Source organism: Molothrus aeneus, chromosome 20, assembly GCF_037042795.1.
Source record: "Molothrus aeneus isolate 106 chromosome 20, BPBGC_Maene_1.0, whole genome shotgun sequence".
In the NCBI taxonomy this organism is placed as follows: domain Eukaryota; kingdom Metazoa; phylum Chordata; class Aves; order Passeriformes; family Icteridae; genus Molothrus; species Molothrus aeneus.
The window spans coordinates 7,304,146-7,325,479 of record NC_089665.1 but is presented as its reverse complement, the minus strand read 5'-3'; the positions used below and the strand labels follow the sequence as shown (position 1 = coordinate 7,325,479).

The following is a 21,334-nucleotide window of genomic DNA, read 5'->3' as shown; positions in this document are numbered from 1 at the left end:
GACCCAACCAAACCCAAGTCTCTCCTAAAAAAACTTGCAAGAGATCTTCCAAAAGGGACAGGGGGAATATTGCCTCCGAATTCTCCAGTAGCACAAAGAGAGCCCAGGGTTGACATTCTGCTGAGCTGGTGGGGCGTCCTTGGGGGAAATGTGTGACCTGACACATGCAAGAACTGCTTATCCCCTGAACTGTCAAATGCCTCCCTAAGATGGGGTCTGGAGAGGACAAAGGAGAAGGTCAGAAGGGTCTTCACAGCTTGAGGAGCTGGTGGTGTCCAGCATGGCACTCGCCCCCCTACTATGAGAAAGACCAGGGCAAGATTTACTAGAACTGCAGAGCAAGCACCCAGGAGAGGAACGAGGCTGTCCACTGCTGGCTGGACTTGAGTGACAAAGCACACAGGGCCTAAGCAGAATAAAGAATGGACCAAGAGCATCTCTGTGTGTATATATGGATGTATAGACCATAAGTCTTTAAGTACACACGCATGTACTTAAAATCTTCCAATTTAGCTTCTCTTTTGCCCCTCCACACAAACTAAGAACCTCCAGGTATCAGCCACATGCCAAGGCAGCCAGTGTTCAGAGCAAGCGGCGGCTCCACCTCAGGAATGCCAAAAGCCAGTGCCGGTGCAGCGAGCCAAGACCGTGCCGGGCTTGTGATCTTTCATGGCGAGACGCAGCTGGGGACTCTGAGCTCAGCCTGCTGAGCACTTCACCGGCCCACTCGCTGCCTCCCCAGCAGATCCCTACATTGCCTCCACTGCTTGCCTATCGCTAAACTATCTTGTTTGCTTCTCTGCCGCCTTGTGACTTTCTGGTACCCTCAGGAAGCTCCCTTGTCTCCTTCAAAGCACACCCGCAGCAGCTACCTACCCTCTCATGCCCCAGAAAAAGCAAGCTGCAATTACCAGGGCTGCACTTCAGCAAGGGCTCAGCCCTAGCACAGCCCGTGCCACGTCTGTGCCCTCGCCCCGAGAGCCCTGCTGAGGGGGTTGCTTTTGCTCACAAACAGGAGCGCTAAAGAACAGCAGAACTGAAGTGCCCTGACAGAAATGCACAGCATGAGGTGTGTGTGCACCTATACCCACACACACATACATACAGAGTATATAAATATATACAAATGAGATACCATATATATATATCCAGAGAGATGTGCGTATTCAACAGAGTAATGGTAGACAGTGGTACGATAGGATTTATTGCCTCTCAAGAAATGGCACGTAAGCAGGGTCGAGGGGCTGGGAGCCTGGAGGTGAGGGGTCCTGGGGGTTTTAAACAACAGCACAGCCCCAGGACTGCCCTGGCTGCACCCCCGTGCAGGTTACAGCGAGTGTGCAGTGCCCGTTCTTCTGGCGCAGGAGGGCTGGGTGGGACACAGAGCGATGCCAGCCTGGCCCCAAGCCAGGCAAGTAATGGCTGCAGGGAATTTTTCTGTGGAAAGTTTGGTATCACACCATGTATTTAGTTGTTCAACCTCTTTGAAGTTCACAGGCTTGGAGGGAATGCAGGTGAAACAGAGCTGTGGCCTCCATTTCAGTGCTGCATCCATGGAAGAAAGCATGTAATGTTCAACATGGAAGGGAGAGGTGGCTGCTGGCTCCCTGGGACCAAGGAAAAGAAGGAAAATGTGGTCCCTTTCACTGATTTCAAATAAAATCAAAGGAAATTTGAATCAGAAAGAGGTAAAAATGCTGGCTATTCTGTCTTTTTTTCTGTCTCTGGGCTAAGCTACACCAGAACTTCAGGTCTTTGCAGAGGGGAGAGAAAAATAACCACAGAAAAGAGATTTCAGGGGTCAAGCTGGTGATTTAAAAATACTGCAATAAAGTTTGCAAGTAGTCCACACAGAAGAGTTCCCCAGTGTTAAATATGAACTTAAGAAATTCAAGAGAACATCTTTGCTGAGGTACTGGAGTAGTTTCCACAATTTACAGATTACAATAATTTTAAAACTGAGGGCATGACTGCAATGAGTACAACATGAAACAATTGGCCTTACTTTTAAAAATAAGAGTTTGCAAACTGATTCAGAGAGTGTTTGCATCTCTCTAGTGCACAGTTGTTCATGTATCTCAGAAATAAACCTGAGATACATTAAAATTCTGAACACCAAGGGCCTCCTCAAATACCTCCAAGGCACAGCCTGACCCTGAGTTCCTCTGGCTACAGCTGTGTAATGAGGTGCTTCCTCTCGAGATCAGGCAGTTTTGGGACAGCTTTTCTTCCCCCACGTACACACAGGGACACACACATTTAGACCAGTTGATCTGAATCAGTTTTTGCAAACTATTTTAATTAAAATATTAACTTGTTGGAATAGTCCAGGTCTGCACATGATATACATGTAAAAATGGTTACTACACAATTCTTTTTGAATACAAAAAAGCCAATATGGGATAGCCATCATTTGGATTCAGCATTCAGTCATGCTTGACATTACACAAATAGATGTGTTGAGAGAATTCTGTTGAAGTAGCTCAATTTAAGCCAGAGACTTTGACCAAATTCAAACCATAACAGAAGCAGAAGAATGAACCCACTGAACTTGCAGGTATAGCCTGTCTCCACTGTAGCTGCTGCTGTTTGGGATAGAGGAGCTGAACTCAAAACGCTGTGTTAGCACCATGCTCTGGGCACACCCTCCACAATCACATGGTGAACCCCAATACAGTTTTGGCCTTTCATTTTGGTTTTGTCTCTCCTTCCAAACCTAGGAAAACACAGGTACCTTTCCTAAACGAGCTTCGCTTCATTTCAACAACACTGCAATGCAAAAGAGTGACCCCAAAACATCCAATTCCACATAAAAACATAGCAGAGGAAAGGACAGGACAATTCACAGTCACCACTTGCCCCCAGGAGCATCCAGAGGCACCTCCATGGGACTCACACCTCCTCCCAGGCTTCTGTCAACTGTTAGTACAACAAAACTCCTTACAGAGGGGCTGCTCAAACATGTTTTGGTGGAGTTTCCATCTTCAATTAGAGTGATATGCTACATCACAATGCTAGAAATCCCAGCTGGATTCACCAGACACTGGCAGAGAGTTGAGGATTGGGAGTGGATGTTAATTTAGCTAACGAAAGAACGCTGCCCTGCTGAGTACTGAACAGCAGCGAGACACTATTTACTATATAAATATGTCACGTGGACAAACACATTCGGAAAACCTCGCTTTTGAGCCCTATAAACATATTAAAGGCAAATCCTAGAGTTAGCAGCTAGTGTTTTCTTCAAGATGATTAGTGTGCAAGGAAAAACATTTACAAAGAACCCTGGCTGGTCAGTCCCCAAGACGGAAACCTTTGCCTCAAACCAAACTTCATCTACCTGCTCGTCCCACAGTCCTGGCTGACTGAGACCGTCCTGGCACTGGCATGAGAGCGTGGGGGCATCTCTGGTTCCCAGCACTAAGGGATGACACGATGCCAACAAAGTCATTCAGTTATAAGACTCCCTGACCTTTTATCACTGTATGGATTTCACAACCTCCTTTGTTTCCTTTCAGTAGTACAGCAGCTCCAATGAGCCCTCTGGAAGTAGTGCCTTCTCACATGGTGTGACACGCTGCCGAAATATCACAGCATCTCTAGGGACTGTAAAAGTTGTGAAGTATTGCAGCAATGAAAATAATAAAAAAGGAGCCTCACATGCAGCAAGATCTACAGTGGTGATATGGGTTAGTCATCAGCTGGGAAAGAGTCATTGGCTCAGCTCCTCCTGGTACACCATGGCAACTAAACATTTCAACAGTTGGCTACACGCTACATGTAAACAGGAAATTGCAACAAGCCAAAAAGGTAATAAATTGGTGGATGTAGTGTAATAATGAAAAACCCGATCAATGGCATTTTGTGACTATGGCATCCTTCAAAACACCTCTGGCATTTGAGACTGATTGGCTGAAAGTCTAAACATTTCTGAACGGAGCAAAAAGGACTACGCGGGGCTCCAAGAATTATTCTGATGCTTAGCTACAATGAGATGCCACAGTATTAGCTGTACAAGTGCATTACTTATGCTCCTCTGCCCAACCTCATCTGAGCTACCAGCAGCACAGTCAGGGAGTGCCAAAGCAGATAGACCATTTCAAACATTCCTAGCCTGTTCCCCCAGACAGGTTTACCTACAGAGTTCTCGGGAAGCTGACCAGTGCCTTCTGACAGAACGTCACTTCTTACACGACACGGAGCGCGCACTTGGGTAGAAGGGCCCTGTTGAGCCCTGGTGTCTCTTGGCCTCTCTTCTCACCTTCTTCCTCACCTACAACTCTTTGAAAATGCCTCTTGGCAGAGGCAATACCCTAGAAATTTATCCAATTTAATGACAAATAAAAATGGAACAGAAGATCCAGCTGTTCCTCCCCTGGATGTTGGTTTAAAGGCAGCTTGCCTGGTTTTTGCAGGGTGGCAGATCGGAATTCATGGACATGGGAAGAGGTCTCCATTCTCCCTCAGACTTCCTACATGGATGGCATGATGAGGGCAGTCTGAGGCCCTTCTGTCCTGTCAGTGTGATGACCACCAGCCAACTCTTCTGACTAATTGCATATATTTCTCAGATGCCCTCCCAAGACCCCTCCAAAATGTAAAAAAAAAAAAAAAAAAAAAACAACCAACAAAAAAACCAACAAGAAAACAAAAAACCAAAAACCACCCCCCCAAAACCCTGCAGCCAAATACTATGACATCCCAGTTAGTAAACACAAAACGTAATGCTTTACAAAATGAATACAATATTCCATGTGCACCCAGCTTCCACACGTCAGCACCGCACTGAGGAGGCTGCTGGGCTGGTGTCTGTAGGCAGTTTCTGTTGGCAGACAGCTCCAGTGGAATTGCCACCCTCAGTTATTGTTTAAGTTATGTATAAGACATGTGTGAACCATTGGATATTTGTGAAGTAACACTTGTGCTCCTGCTCATGCCCTGCTCCGTCCGTCCCCCAGAAGCTGTCCGCCTCAGAGCCTGGGGGCTGTTGCGGACCCCTATAGCACTACTTCGAGGTACCCCCTGCATGGGCCCCGAGGGGTGACCCCATGGCTGAGGTCCACCTTGCATTGGATGGCCCCAAGCTTGTGGTGGGCCACCCATGGGATGACCCCAGTGAGGTCCTGCACCCCCAGTAGGATTGTGGGACCAGCCAGAAGCTCCCGGGTAGCTGTGGCTGAACGCCTCGGGGGAGAGATTAGAAAGAACCATATTACTAAAACCTAGCCTCATGCTTTCTGAGTCAAAGGCTTCAATCTCGCGAGCTTGGCGCTCCAGCAGGCTTCGTATCCGCTCGGTGCGCTCGTTCTGCAACGCCAGCATCTCCTCCTCAATCTAGGAAGGAAAAAAAGAGACAGTCTGTAGCAGCAGGACTGGCACAGCCTCTGGAGGACCTGTAACAGCTACTGAGGGACTTTCTCCTGCATTTATGCAGGAAACTGGCTCTAGATCAGATATCCGTGGACATGCAGTCTGTTTTGAATACAAAAGGGTGAATTTTTTAAGGGTTAAGTCTCAAAGACCCACATAGCCCAAAGTATGGTGAACACCAGCTGGAGGGTGTTGGTCCCTGTTCCCTGGTGAATACATGAAATTTGAGGGATGCGAATCTGAAGTTTGCACTGATACCAACAGCTTAACATAGATTAATCTTCTGAGATATAGCAAAGTCTACAGCTTCCATAGATGCCTACTGGGAAAGCACCTTCAGGTACAGCCTGCCAACACAGCTTATGGTGACCTTCACTGTTTGTAGCTGAATCTAATGATGATTATGATGATGACTGCTGTTTTCTCTGGGATTCAATGCACAAGCCCACATTCAGCTTCCTCTCTAATGTTCACTGGCCAGATTTTCTTAGCTCATGTATTTATCACCTCCTATCTACCCCTTCCCTAATTTGGTTTTCTCATATTTCACTGCCCTGATACTTTTTCCAGGGTGTGTGGCTGAAGGACATAGGCAGTGCTGTTTGAGTCGTGTGGCAGATTATTAGCTAGATGATATGCAAGCTGGCAACTCCAATTTCTCCTCCATAAGACTGTTCCAAATTGGTTTCCAAGACTACTTTGGTAGGAGCACTGGGATCAGCACTGTAAGTACTGAAAACACAGGACTATGGCCTCCTGACACCCATCAGACAGGGATGAAAGCCTTTCTTATTGAAATCTTTGCAGTCAGGTGGAGAACCAAAACCCATTATCTTCTTGCCAGCACTGAAAAAGCTTCTTTTGGCCTCAGTGAAAAAGACCAAATGGGGGAAAAGCAGGAGCCAAGACTTTCAGCACAGCTCACTGGCATCTCCCTGCTGTCAGCAGCAACATGGCCAAGAGGTGTTATCTGGGTCTGTGCTGAAGGCACCAGGCAGAGCCTTGTACTTGTAAGCACTCTCTTGCCTGAGTCAGGGAATATGCAAAGCAATTTCATCTGGAATTGAGGAAAATCTGCTCCAGCATGAGTCATCTCCTGAGCCATTTGGGGCTTTCAGAAACTCCTTTTCCACTTGCCTGTTACTCTAGGTGAGTGACAGACTGTGCACTGAGCAGCCCTGCTCACTATTCTTGCTGAAAGCCACAAAGGCAGTGGAGGAAGAAGGTGCCTTCTCTAACATTAGCTCTTTAAAATGCTGTGCTTGTTTTTTTCCTGTCCTGCTATCTAAGTAGAATCCTCCTTTCTCAATGTCTTCAGCATGTCACCATTTTCAGTCTCAGTGACAGTGTAACACACAGGACTTGGTGCAACTGAACTTCGCTGAAAGGCCTGACACTTTGTTAAAGTGACATCACTCAAACCACTCTGAAAATGAAGTGTCTGAGGCATGTGGGAAGGAAATGACTAAATCTGAACTCTTTTAAACACACTCTTGGGACATGCTCATTGCTGGTGCAATACGAACAACATTTCACATCAATGGGGCTTGGCTACTCCCTCCTTACTCCAGGGTCGGGCATGACACACATGCTCTGGTGAGTTATGGTGATGGGTACCACCAAAAGTAAAGGCAGCCTGCTGAAAAGGAAGCAGATTTCTATGCATGCACTAACTCCTCGAATCTGGTTTATTATTGAACACCAGGGACTGACTTTGCCACAGGCTACACATTTATTTGTGCATATAAATGCAGACATTCATCTTGTGCACATACCTGCCCTTTCTCTGGCTGCCAGCTTCAGTTAGCACATGCCAGCAAACACCAGGTGACATCACTGAGGGACCCACACCAGAAAACTCACAACTCTTAGTTCTTACAAAAACAGAACATCACCTCTCCTCCCAAAAAATACCCCTGCAAAAGAATGATGTGTCTGCCTCTGGACCCACATGTTTGCCCTTGAGGCACTGCCAAGTGACTGGAACTCCACCAAGGTCTCACTGCTGGTGCATGACCTGTGATTTTCATGTGCCAAGACTGCACATATTGCTACAAAAACCTATGAAAACTGAAGCACCATCAATTTTTTTGCTATTCTAAGGCAATATAGGGACACAAAATGAAAAACTACACTAGGTGATATTTTTATCTGTTTTTTTCTCTCTGTGAAATAGTATTGTTAAGCTTCCTATCCCCATTACTGATGCCAAATCCTCCACAGGGGTTTTCCATGCACAGAGACTTCAATCCTGGTACACAATGGAAGACTTCTACAACATTACTGGTTGATGTGGGTTTCTTTGAGTTGCTGGCCTCACTGCAGCTTCTAACACAATCTGCAATATATGCTGCTCCCACAGAGCAGGGAGCACTGGCTCACTGTGGCACTTCCTCCCCGAGCTGCTCACGCCACCAGAGGGCAATGCACCTCCAGATAAATCCATACCCGTGCCAGGCTGTGACGAGAGCTGGGACCAAAATAACTAGCAGTGGTGTCTAAAGACAGCTATTGCACACGAATGACACACAGGAACTCTGCTTTCAGATTCATCTATTTTCTGAGAGCAATTGCCTCCTTGCAGAGACCAAAGCCCGGCAGGACTGTGCTGCCTCCCTGGGGGTGCTCCCTCCGCTGGCCGTGAGGTGGAGCAGTGCTCTGAGGAACATCCCCATCCATCCATTAGCCCCTAGAAGAATGTCAGTGTAAAAAACCTCGAGGCCACAGAGTAATCGCCCTAATTTATTACACACTGATGAATAAAATTGGGAAATGTGTGAATGGCAATGGCTGACACTTATAGGGCAAGTCCAAAGGGAAGATAACTCCAGGAGAAAGGCTGACAGTTTATTTCCTCTCACCAGTTTTTGGTGCATTTCCCTTCCCTTGGTCTGGGTAGGCCACTCACAATTCTACATACATATCTAGCACTGCACCTGCAGCAAACTTTACCAAGAAGCACCTGAATACACCTGAATACACTTTAACAAGAAATACCTGTAGCCAACTACAAGCTGAGACCTGAGGAGCAGAAGATGCACCACACCTGTGGCTCTGGCTACTTGAGTTTGCTCATAAGACACATAATTTCATAGGGACACTGCAGCCCCCAGCCTTAGGTTGTTACTGTCTGCTCTCTGAGAGGCCAGGGAAGCCAATCTCCAGCTCAGAGACAGAGAGTACAGTTCTCTCTCCCTTCTGCCCAGAGAGGCACATCCCCCTCTGGCACACTTCAGGCAGTTCTATCCCAGCCAGAAGCTGCTCACACAGGAGGCCTGAGCTGGCAGAAAGTTTAGTCTATGTGTCACTGAGCTTTCAACCCCAGGGAGACAAACACCCAAATGATCTGTGTTACTATATACAGCAAAGTAAGAGCAGTTTATCTTTCACTGATAAGTGGAATTTAAGATCTGAAATATGGAGTGTGCTTAGGATGCTCACATGCCCACTTTACCTTCTGCTCCAGGAGGGCCCGGCGGAGGGACACCCTCTGCTCAAGATCACGCAGCTCCCGATCATGCTGGGCTTCTGCCTGCATCTTGATTTTACTCTGATATGCATTCAGCAGCTCCAATTCTTGCTGCAGCTGCATCTTCAAAACCTGGCACTCTGCTTCCTGTGCCTCATCCAAACGCAGCTGGGAAAGACAGACAATAGAGACATTTCACCATGGGGTAACCACTGCTGACACTCCAGGGGAGGACCGCGGGGAGGGGGAGAATGGGCTGGGACATTGTTTTCTTAGCAATACAATTGGTCTCTATTGTACTTGGCTTGGCTGAACAGAGGACCTATAGTGACAAAGACTGGTGACAGTGAGCCCACAGCACTGATGCAAGTGATGCTGATGAGCAGTGGCGCCTCAGGAACCACGATCCACACTGCAGAGACCAGACTGCTGGAGGTGCAAACATCCTCAGCTCTCCTTTTGCTAGAGGCACAGAGAAGCTCTCTTGCTCTATTCAACTGGATTAACCAATTACCTCTACCCAGGAGACTTAAGTCCAGAGCCTTGCAAATGCAGGACTTTGGGCACAAGGATATAATGAAATAAACCTAAAAGCAACGTGATACTGAACTTTTAACCTTCCCATCATAAAAGAAGCCAGCTACCCTGCCTCACAGTGTTAAATTTGTGTACAAAGTGATGTGAGCAGGATGCAATATGCAAGAATTGCAAAGAAAAGTGCACATTAAGCTGTAGCAAGGATTTGAAGCATTGCTCATGTGGTCATTCTTTAAAGAAGGAATCACAGAACTTTCACAACACTTTGACCTCAGATTTACAGTCAAAACTGTGGACTCCTCCATGACTCAATGAGCATCTTCCACCGGTGGCACATGCTTGGGTTGGTATCATCAACAAATCAAAATCTAAATGAGTTAAGACAGCCAGTTGCACACTATGTAATGATGCTCTAACAGGGATGTTTATGTTGCCACATTTCATGCAAAAGCAGTTCACTGGTCACACAGATGTATCACTTTGCATCTCTACAACAGCAGCTTCAGCTTCAGCCTGCCTGGAGGGGGTGGTAGGTCTTTCCTCTGGGTTTGAACTCTGCTTTCTGAACACAGAGGAAGGACTGTGCAGGGAATGGCGTGTGCAGCAAGGAAGCAGAGAGCCTGCTGTCAGGATACAGAGCGGTTCAAATGCAAACATCCCTCTTTGGCTGAGGAACCCTGGGTCCCTCAGAGGCGACTCACAGCTTGTGTAGAGAGCATTTCATTAATGCTGTGATCATACTGCTCAGCCAGGATAGCCAGCTTCCGGGTCTGCTCCTCCTTGAGCCGTTTGAGGACAGCTTTATGTTCACTCTTTGGCGTGGTCTCCAGCAGATGGTTTCTCAGTGCTTTGTACTGTCTGGTTTGGATCTTGCATGTATCCTGAAACTGCTTCTTTATCTGTAGTTCTTTTGACTGGAAAGATGGAGGGGACACAAAGAAAAAACCAGCATGTTTCAAATGAGCGAAATATCCATTCAAATGGATATTTAGGATTACATTAAGGATATGAGTTCAAGAATCCACAAATGTATATTAACATCTACAGTGCAAGGAGGGAAGCAAAATACACAAGAGGCAATGACTATTGCTGCAGCTGCTTTGACACTGCTACTGTGCAAAACAATTACAATACAGACACTTTTATAACAAAGCTCCAGCCTAAATACAGCTGTCTCTGCACAAAGAGCCTCACATTTGTCACTGGACTGAATCCAGTCTTGGGTGCTGCTTTTCAAGAAAAGTTCTTGAGGGACAGGACTAATATTTATTAGCACCAAAAGCCATACTTACACGACTGTGCTTGTATGGCACATATATATGAACAGCACTTAATGTTATGAAAAGAAGCAGATCTGGTGCATGGGAAAGCACAGGAAAAAAGAGCAATGCTTTTTCCATTGAGGGTTTGATGAATATAAGATGTATTCTAACCCTTGATATTATGAGCCTGGTTTTCATAAAGAAACCCAAAAAAGACTAGATGCTTTAAAATGTACACCACAAAACAGTAGTATTGTGTTGGTCTAGCAAACAAAACAATTCCCCAGTCCCAGTGGAGACTTACTGGAAATGGAGTTTTCCTCCCTTTGCACTTGCTAATATCTCTGTACTGTTTAGAGACATAGCTGTGATTGAACATAGGGTTGGGGAACACCAATCCTGGAAAAGGTATCAGGATCCAGCTTTGCTGTATGACCTTGAAGAAATTATTTTTTTTTCTTTTACCTGCCTTCAGAGCAGCCTGTGATGTTTAACATGTACTAAGTGTTTCAAGATCCTGAAAAGGAGGGTGTTCTGGAGTTCTCTGTATCTTTCTATGGGATGGCTGGCAGGGATACTACTAACAAAGCAAAACCCAGAAGTGATGAGTGATGATGGTTAATTGATGGTCAAGTTCACCATGGTAAGAATAAACAAATAAATAAATAAACACAAATCACTAAAATCAGACATGAGGGCCTTCCCATTGTTAGGCACCATGCCAAATACTGAAGCACTAGAGGGACAAACAAAGCACAGGACCAGACTCCTGTTGGAGTAAGTTGGAAGAGCTCTGGGATCTGAACCAGTGAGGCAGATCAGATCTCTGTGCATGGCCAAATCAGCCCTTCCACTGCCTGCTCCTGGCACCAGCTCAGGGCTCAGCAGGGCAGGTGATAAGCACAGCACTTGCAGCCACCTCCAAAGGTGCAGTGGGATCAAACAACACCCCCAGCTCAAGTACACTTTGCTGCACAAGACAATAACACTTTCCTAACCTAATGCAGAGAACAGGACAAAGATGGGTTTCATTCAAATCAAAACATGTATCATGAAGAGGAATGCATCACTTTTAACCTTTTTAAATTTCACAGAAAGTTATTTCCTTCCAGGAAACCTTTAAGGTTGTGTCTCACTGCCCTTAAGGGAAGTGTCAGCAGGTTACACATTCCCATCTGGGACCTGGTCACAGCAAAACACTATCAACCTATTTTGTCCTCATTTTTTGTGAAGTCTTGCTTGGACACCAGACTGTTTACAGGCTCCCAATCCAAAGGCTTTAACAACAGGAAACAGAAGGGAGGGGTAAGATTTCCAGTCAGACTTCTGACAAGATCATTTTGACCTAGTATTGTGAAATACCAGCAAGAGGGTATTTGCATCACAATTAACACACTTGAAATAATAACAGCCGTTTTCACTGAAGGGTGAATTCTAGTTATGGGTCCTTCTGGTGCTGTCATAGAACAGACACTGACCGTTAAAAACCTGCTTCCAGGACAAAGGGCCTCACTAAATAACAAAGGGAAAGCCTGAAATGTGCCCTTGAGGAAAAACGTTGCTGGGGAGAGAAACTGAACAAATGGTCAAATTATCTATTCAATTAAGAATACTTGCCTGCATTAGTCAGAGGCAGGAGAAGGAGTTAATGCTAGAGAACAGCCTCGATAAAGAGGGGATTGTGCTACAAACCCAACGGTTGTCCAGGGCTCTGCTGTTAGCACTGCCTGTTTGCAAAGGTGCAGGATTGACAGCTCAAGCCTGAAATCCTTCACTAATCACAGAACAGCCATGCAAAGCAAAGTGCAAGCTTTCCATGCTCCCTGCAAAATGCTCCAGCCCTGTCCTCCCTGCAAAAGGGAAGGATTGCAGAGTCTGCAAAGGTGTGAGGGCAGCCAAGCCCCTGCAGCACAGAAGTACCACAGGTCCTGCTGCCAGGGAAGGAGAATGGACATGCTGCCCACTCGTGTTTGCACCACATCACCTTGGGGAGGCAGAACTCATTCATGCTAATCTCAGAAGGATCAACCTAATACAGCTGCTTCAGTTTTATTCAGCTCAGAGTGCAGCACAGCTTCCCTGTGAAGTCATCTGCTATTTATACACTATATCCTTGGAGATTCTCAACAGTGATCAGATGGTCCCTTGTTCTCACACAAGCCAGGTTTTCACTATTTAATATTATTCTAATATTGACAAATCAGGTACAATTTTTTCTTTTCTGAAGTTGTGTTTTCAAGTTGGTTATTTTCTCTGTAAGAAGATAACTTGCAGGTGGTGAAAACTAAGTCAGATGGAAAATATCATGAAGAGGAAAGATGTAGAACAACAAAGAAACCCCATGCTCAGTATGCCATACACTCGTTTTGTTACTGGCACAGCTGAACACTGGGTGGAGAGAAGAAGTCTGCCTCCTCAAAGGAAATGTACCAGGCAGCTTGGTGAAAGGCCTTATACACCCTTCTCAGACACTTCAAAATAAACCACTGGACTTCTTCGGATGAAGTGAAGGCTTAAACAAAAAACACTAAAAGCCTCAATCACAGAGGCCCCATAATTCTGGTCAGCCACCAGAGCTACAAGGGCAGCATGAGAAACCCAGAGGAGACAAACAGCAAAGGTCAGTGCCAGGAGCTTCCTGAGGACACTGCACTTGGCTGGTGTCTCTCTCTTCCCCCTCCCCACTTGCCACCATGCCAGCTTTAATATAAAAACACTAACCAGGTGAGTTAGCCAAGACTGAGAGTGAAGTTCATTTTGATGCACACAGCAACACAAAGCTTTTGGGTTTTGTTTTTAAATGACACTGCTTCATTACAGAAACACGGATTTTATTTTTGTATATGGGGGAGAGAAGGATCAGAAAATGGTGTAGGAGGGGGAAAAAAAAGCATACTGTGAACATTAAATGCATTTAAAACTACCCCAGAAAGGAACAGGCACTCCTGAGAAGAGCTTTTCAAAGAAAAGGAGGGACTAGTGCTGCTGTGGCCTGCCTGCAATACCCTGTAACACTGATCACCACTAGGTGCTCTTCAAGTTAACCAGCTCCAAATTAATCCCCTTGGCCCTGCCTGCACTGTAAAACGGCTGTAATGGACCACTCTTCCATGGACCACTTTTCCACTACCACCAGCTTGAATGGGAGTTCCTACATCCCTTAGTACCTTCTGAGTACCTTCAGAGTACCTACACCACTTAGTACCTCTAGAGCTCCTACACCACTTAGCACCTGCAGAGCTCCTATGTCCCTTAGCACCTTCAGAGCTCCTACAGCACTGAGTACCCCTAGAGTTTCTACACCACTTAGTACCTCTAGAGCTCCTACACCACTTAGCACCCTCAGAGCTCCCACACCCCTGAGTACCTTCAGGCTCTTGGGCTGCTGCCGGACCTCCATGACGTGCTTGCGGCGCAGCTCCCGCTCGCGGCGCTTGTTGTACTCCAGCTGGTTGGTGAGCTCGGTCTGGTGCTGCAGCCGGATCAGCTCGCAGCGCATCTTCTGGATGGTGCTGAGATGGCGGAACTCCAGCTCCTGCATGGACTCGTGCTGACGCAGCAGCATGGCGTGCTCCAGGTCCTTCTGTGTCTGCCTTTTGTTTAGCTCCTAGCAGGAGGACAGAGGGAATTATTAGGTTCTTTGTACTTACTTGGATTTCCGTTGACAAAGCGACATTTCACTTTGTTCACAAGGGCATTTCTCATTCCAAGGCATCTGAGGACAGACCACAGAGTTTCTTGGTCTTATCAGCAGCAGACAGCAACGCCACCGGTAATTTTTCCTTCCTCATTTCACTTTTCTTCTTCCTGTTCTAGATGCTCAACAGGATTCACAGTAAGCATTTTCTGTTAACTGTTGTGCCTGATGACTTTTTAGACCTAACAGTTCTCCTGCAATAGGGCATTAACCTGTACATTGGATGCCACAGGGATGACCAGATGGTACTGCAAAGCATCCAACCACCGTTCTACCAAAACACTTTGGATGTGGTAACAAACACTTCTGTGTGATTTGAGCTGGAATTCAGGTGCTCCTGTGAGATGCACGTCCCACAGGTGCATCCAGGTCTCATCTCTGCCTGTTCCCTGTCCCCTTACCTCCCGAACCAGGTCCTGCTCCAGGTTATGGCGGCCCAGGAGCATCCGTCTCTTGAAGCGGCGACACTCCAGCTCCAAGTACTGCCTCTGACGCCTCAGTAAGTTGGCCTCTTCTTCTGCCTGGAAATGCTGGATGTTCTCCTTCTGCTTAGAGAGCCACTCCTGCTTCTCCTTCTTTGGAGTGCTCTGGTTTTCATTCAGCTCCTGATAATCACAAGGTGATTAATTGTGGAATAGTTACATTAAGATCTTTGGCCACAAACTGGACAGACCTGACTAATAAACTACTGAACTATGTCCTACTCTCTCTTCTCAAGGTTGGTGCCATCTCAGCCTCTTTAAAATACATCACATCATGTAAGGAACACTAAGGAAATACCAAGAGACAAATCACAATGGAACAGATTCAACTACAGCTTTTTTTTTTTTTTGCACTGGCCAAAATACTGGTTTATGTATGTCCACAGTTTCCAGACCTATGTATCATGTCAAAATGAGGGGTTGCTACTGAAAACCCTTGGAGGTACTGCCATACTGCCTGGTAAACATTTTTACAGGCTCCCAAAGGACTGAGAGAAGGAAAGTGTTCACGTCCTGTTGTTCAAACAGAACTCCAGCCACACGAAGCACATCAGTTAATAAAACTGATCAGAGCACATACCCATTTTACAGTAACTCAAGGCAGAGCTGCTCACTGAGATGCTGTAACTGACAAAAACAATGTAAAGAAGTTCACAGGTAAAACTTAAGAGTTTCCACATTTGTACTACACAGCCTAAAGTATCTTTGCCAAAAGACTCTCCTTGCTTGAATTGCATACTAGAGATGCCCATGCAGTAATTAAGACTTGTTGTGATACATTTCAACTGAAGTATGAGACAGAACTCCTCTGTATTTCATCAGTGTTTCTTGGTGCTCTGTGATCTACTGCCCACTTAGAAAAAGATTCTATGTTATTATAAAGAGCCCACGCTACTGTAGTTTTTGTTAGATCTTTCTTGGCTCTGCTGCTCTTTAGCCTTTTTTTTCTCCTAGGAAATGCCTATGTTTGGGAATATTTCCCTTTGGAGCAAGTTCCAAAGTTGTGTCACGCAAGTTGATGGTTGAGCATTAAATGGTTCTTTCAAAAAAATTATTTATAGTGCTTACGGTTTCAGTCACTCCACAAAAAGAATCAGGAAGTTTGATTCTATGGTTTCTCTGCATTTCACAGAGATCTTGATTTTCACTAAAATGCAATGATTATTAAGTAATTAGACAGCTTTCTCCATTAAAATTAATAGTGCTTTACATGTATTTTCCTTACAAAAAATGCAGATCATCTTTACTGCTCTGTTCTCTTGCTCCTGTACAGGAATATCATTGAGTGATACGAAACTTAACTAACTGCTGCAGGGAATGGCCACTACCTGCAAACAACAATGTATGAGAAAAATCTTAATGACCTTTCATAAACTTTTTTCATTCCTTAGAATTGCCAACTTTGCATGTTTCTGGCTAAAAAGCAGCATTAAACAATGGATAGGTTTGTACTTTCACAAGATAAACATATAGTTACCAACAACTAACTAAAAAAATTAATTCTCTTACTCAAAGGTCAAAGAGATGAAACAAATATAGTACACACAGGACTCTGCTCATGAAATGCAGAACTCACTGCAATCCTGTGGAAGATCTGTGGTGCAGAGTCACTTTTGTCTTTACATGCTCACCACTCTCACACCATATCACACATTCCTCATTGCAGATGAGTTACCTCTTTCAGCTGCTCTTTACGGAGTTTATATTCTCTTTTCTGGGACTCCAGGAAACTGTTCAATTCTTTTTTCTGTTGGGCCTGAATATGCTGTTGGAACTTCTTCTCTTCATTGGCCATCACTTTAGCCTACAGCAAATCCAGCAGCAAGTCAGTCTGAGTCCCAGTGGATTATAGCTCATGTCCAATTTCAGCCTCAAGACCCAGGATCATGGTAGTCACCACAATATTCACTACTTCTCTGGATAAGTCCAAGTCAGAGGAGCTTGTCCTCACTCTCTCCTCATTCCCCATACCATCAGGGCACCCAGCAGAGTCCTCCTCCAGTGCCACATTCCCTCAGCCCTATTGTTCAGCTAATCTTGCCTAAAAAAGTCAAAACCTCATGATAAACTATATCCTCAGCCTTCTACTGAGAGACCAGAGATGAACAAAAATCAATAATAACTGCTGTAGGCAGCAGCACTTCATTATCAATTATTTAAAAGCATAGCCCCCCCATATCCATACACAACTAGACAGTGAACATTTAAGTGTAGCTGGCACATTTCTCTGCAGGCTAATCTGCCTCCACAACACTCAATGGCAGGCAATTATTGACAGCACAGACATGGCAAGAGAGAGGAAAACCCTCAGTGTTTTTTCTGGGGTCAGGATTCTAACATTCAGTACAACCCACTGCCGTGAAGGACATACCTTTTCTCTAGTTACATAACCCCTCAGTGTAAGGAGGTGATGTATTAACCTTTTTCTAATTACCAATTTGCTTGGCTCCTGAGGACAAGACATCTCAGAGTCCACACTGTCATCTCTGCATCAGTGAGGGGAAGTGGACAATTCAATGTAATTAACAAACATGGGTTGGTCTGATAAACCATAACCTCCTACCTCTTTTTCCATGGCTGCTTGGTGCTTTTTAATTAGCTTTTCCATTTCTGCAGCAAAATTGTTACGCTGTGTTTCAAGATCTTTGTCCAACCTGAGGCGGTGCTCGTCCATCTCTGCCTTCAGTTTATTCTCTAATGCCATCAGTTGCTTCTGGTGCTGCCTTCTCATACGTTTATAGCCAGACATCTGCTCTCGGAGCTCAGAGTCTTGCTCATGTTCCTGCATTTGCCTTGTCACCTAGGAAGATAACCACATCGGGCCAGAGGAAGTTAATGCTGCTTAATCTGCTTTTCAGCAGTCTTCAAACCACAAAAGAAAACGATTCAGTTAAGAAATATGATTTTGTCGTAAAGAAAAGCACACATCCTAATGGCAGCAGAGCAGATTAAAAACTCAATTCTGCTGTAGGAGATAAGCTCACATGGGCTCCAGCAGAAAAACAGTACAATTGTTATAAAAATTGTTACAAAGCTGGTACTAAATAACGGCCTTTTAGCCTAATACAATGAGGGTGGATACATACACACACCCACAAATATTCACAATATGCATATGAAAATAAAAACCAGCTTATTAATATAAATGGTTTCCATATTCTATGGGGCACATTGGATTTGAGACTTAAAATATTAAATATACACAAATTACATTTGCCCAGGTATCTCACTGAAGCTTTTATTAACCGACACTAAATTATTTCAGTGCCAGTATCTCAGTCAATGAAGACAGCTCATATAGTGGTGATATTCTGAAAGCTCTGAGAAGTTGCACAGAGCTGTGTTCAAAGCCTGCCCTCCTGCAGAGCTCTCCCCAGACCAGCCCTCCACGTACCAGCGACGCTGTGCGTATGGTAGCAAAGTGCTCTCGGTTCCGATAATGAGACTTGTGGCGAGATACTTGGGGAGGAGACTGGGGTTCTGATGCCCTTGTCCGAGGATCTGACTCCTCTCTGTAGTTCTCTTCCTCCTTACCAGCAAATATTAATGTCAAGAGAATAAAGAGAAACTGTGTTACTAAAGATTTTTAATTTTGGTCTTTTTATTTGAAAGGAAGAAAAAAAGCGTTTTACTTTCATCAGCCCTGAAAGATCCTCCTGCTGATGAAGGTATATACTGCAAAAGGAGTTCTGATCTACGACCTTTGCTTTCAGAAATTTCAGACTGAATTTTTATTACTAAGAGGAAGATTACTAACCAAAGCTGAAAGTGAGGAAAAATAATGGAAAAGTGAAAGCTGAGTTAAACAGTTTACTGCAACACAACATAAAAGCTATAAAGTAGATTTTATCAAGTCTGAAAGACAAAAACAACATCTTTGTAATTCTGAAAGACAGAGGAAGATTTTCATTACACCCACTGCAGAAATACCTCAAAGCAAATTTTAAAATTTGTCACGGTGTATTCCACATTCTTATTTTGAGTTTGTCATTCATCATAGAGCGATTACTAGTTAGATATGATACACTAATTAACTCCCTGAGGAAATATCTGTGTCTTTGTTGCATATCTGGGCAAAGAACAAGACATTCTAGCCACACCTATCATCAGCCACGGAAACGGTAGTGCTTTGAGAAACGGAGTGGTAACACCTCCATGGAAAGAGCAGCCCAGCTCAGAGGGCACTCCCCAGCCCACCCTTTTTTATCTGGCAGAGGCAAGGCAGGGAAGTGGTTTCTGCTGCTACACTTTATTCATTAACAAAATATTCAAATCAAGAGCTGGGAAGCTGAGTGCTGCAGAAATTATTTCAGCTTCTACTGTAGGTCCTGACTTTAAGAATTATATAATGAGGAGGTAAAAAGGGGAAGTCACACATCCTGTTGTCCCACAAGGCAGTGCTTATGCATGTTAAAGTCAGCCACCAAACAAACCTATCTACAACCTCCCATTTCAACTCCTCCTGATAAAGCTAACTGCTTTTGAAACAACTCCATTAGTCAAAAAATTTTTAGTAAATTAACAAAAATAAACCATCTTCACAGCCACCTTCCCAAGTCTCCAGTGCAATATATATATATATATATATATATATATATATTTGGGGCACAATAATATAAACTGCAGATAATGACTTGGGAATGGGAACAGGTGACTTGGCATCCAATTCTCTCCCACTTTAGCCCTTGGAAGTCCTGCAGTAAGAATCCAGGGCTTACCGGCTTTAGATGAATGACAGAGCTGTTTGACATCACGGTGTGGTCCCCCTCCATCATATCCAGCTCGCTCTTATCATCCGAGGCATCTGGAAGACTGTTAACACTACTGCTTTGGCTACTGGCACTGATAGACATACTAGGAATGGACTGATTACTTCCAACACTGTTCACTGTTCCCGTCCTGCCCACACCATGATCTTGTTCCTAGGAGAAAGGAATTAGAAAGAAAATTCAAACCCATCCCAGTGGTACCTATGGACATTACCAAATGGAATATTCATTCCATTTCTCTCTAAAGGCATCCACCTGCCACGTCATGGCACTTTCCACCCTCCAGGCATTGCCATGAAACGTTTTTCTTGTGGGATGCTGGGGAGAGAAAGAGTCAGCCCTGTCAAGATTAACTGGCTGATGTCAGATTCTTTTCAACAGCGAGCCTGTTAACAAGCTGAACTCTATCATGTATCAGCCACAGCGTGTCACCAGAAACTGCTGTGACACCAGAATCACCTGAGTGCTCAGCTGGGACCCTGCACCTTGCAGGCTCTTTTCTGTACAGGAGAACTGGAATTCAGTCTCCTTCTCTGCATGGTGACTGCAGCATTCAACCCAAAAAAGAGAAATCAATTTCCCGGATGACCTGTTTTTCTTTTCTTCTTTTTTTTTTTTTTTAATAAATCAAGTAAAAACCTCAATGCCTTAGATTTAGAACAACATTCTCAGTACATATGGTGAAAACAGAGGTTAACTGCAGTTGCTAAAGAGTCCTCATGAAGCCTCATAAACAGGCAAAGAAAGCGAGGATTTACAGGACTGGAAGCTGACTGTTCAAGCATGAACACATGGCACAGCCTCTTGCCAGCACTAGGCATCTACCCTGCTTGTCCTTGTTTGTGCCTTGAGGTAGCTCTATTCCAAGCACAAAGAGGGAGACAGTGTTTACAGCCAGGTGTGTAAACAGCCTCCCTTCGTTTCAGCAATATCTGAATTGTGGTTATTTAAATGACAGTTCATTCTCTGTGGTTCAGTGATGAAATCCAGCATTTCTCTCACCTCCTCCTCCTCCTGTGTTTCCACTGCAGGGCCATTGTGGGCCTCCTGGAAGAGGAGCTTCTTCATTTTACGATACTGCAGGTTGTCCAGTTCTCTCACTGCATCCTTTGTTCTCTGAATCAGGTCTATTAACACTGTTTCGGGCCGCTCTCGAAGAACAAACATGTGCTGCAGAACACAAATAGGTGAGTGGCCTCTCATGCCTCCAATGCACATGCTTTGAGGACACAGTGATGAGCTCTAGTTGGGTTTATTAGCCCTCTTCCCTGCACAGGAGGAGAACACCTTCACAGCTAACACTGGTATTATTTTCAGAGTTTGCAATCAAGATAGATTTCAGAATGATTGTACCAAAAAAATAAAGGTGTAAAAACCCAGAAATAGCATTTTACATGCCATGAAAACTTGCTCACTATAAACTTACACTTCAGAAACATCTACTAGTGGTTTAGTGAGGGAAGAGCAACAAATACCAAATAAAAGCTAAACTGCTAGACTGGCTAGTATCTTTAACCAAATGTTAATTAACTCATCAGCTAACTCTCAGTATAAATCCCATTTCCTTGTTTAGAAAAGCCTGGGAATCAAATATTCATCATACAGCTCTGAGTCATAAAATAGGCTGTGAACCTTAGAGCTTGGTCCTGGAACAGTTCCCCACGTTCTGCTCTTCTCTTGGAGATATTCACCACATTTCTCTGCAAAGGTGGCTATATTTTACCCATAGGTAAAGCAAGAACTGTCTATGT

General features: G+C 44.7%; 1 protein-coding gene across 1 annotated transcript in view; it reads right to left on the bottom strand.

The window, feature by feature from the left end:
• Nucleotides 1-4,624: 4,624 nt before the first annotated feature.
• TAOK1 (TAO kinase 1) overlaps nucleotides 4,625-21,334 on the bottom strand; it is a 59,567-nt gene continuing 42,857 nt past the window's right edge. Inside the window, exons 11-20 of the mRNA XM_066563539.1 lie at nucleotides 20,586-20,753; nucleotides 19,533-19,736; nucleotides 18,209-18,343; nucleotides 17,378-17,614; nucleotides 16,490-16,618; nucleotides 14,734-14,937; nucleotides 14,003-14,242; nucleotides 10,075-10,287; nucleotides 8,822-9,004; nucleotides 4,625-5,331 (exon numbers count right to left, since the gene is read on the bottom strand). Of these exons, the coding sequence (XP_066419636.1) occupies nucleotides 4,870-5,331; nucleotides 8,822-9,004; nucleotides 10,075-10,287; nucleotides 14,003-14,242; nucleotides 14,734-14,937; nucleotides 16,490-16,618; nucleotides 17,378-17,614; nucleotides 18,209-18,343; nucleotides 19,533-19,736; nucleotides 20,586-20,753 (2,175 nt within the window). The 3' untranslated portion in view covers nucleotides 4,625-4,869. The remainder of the gene's footprint in view (nucleotides 5,332-8,821; nucleotides 9,005-10,074; nucleotides 10,288-14,002; nucleotides 14,243-14,733; nucleotides 14,938-16,489; nucleotides 16,619-17,377; nucleotides 17,615-18,208; nucleotides 18,344-19,532; nucleotides 19,737-20,585; nucleotides 20,754-21,334) is intronic.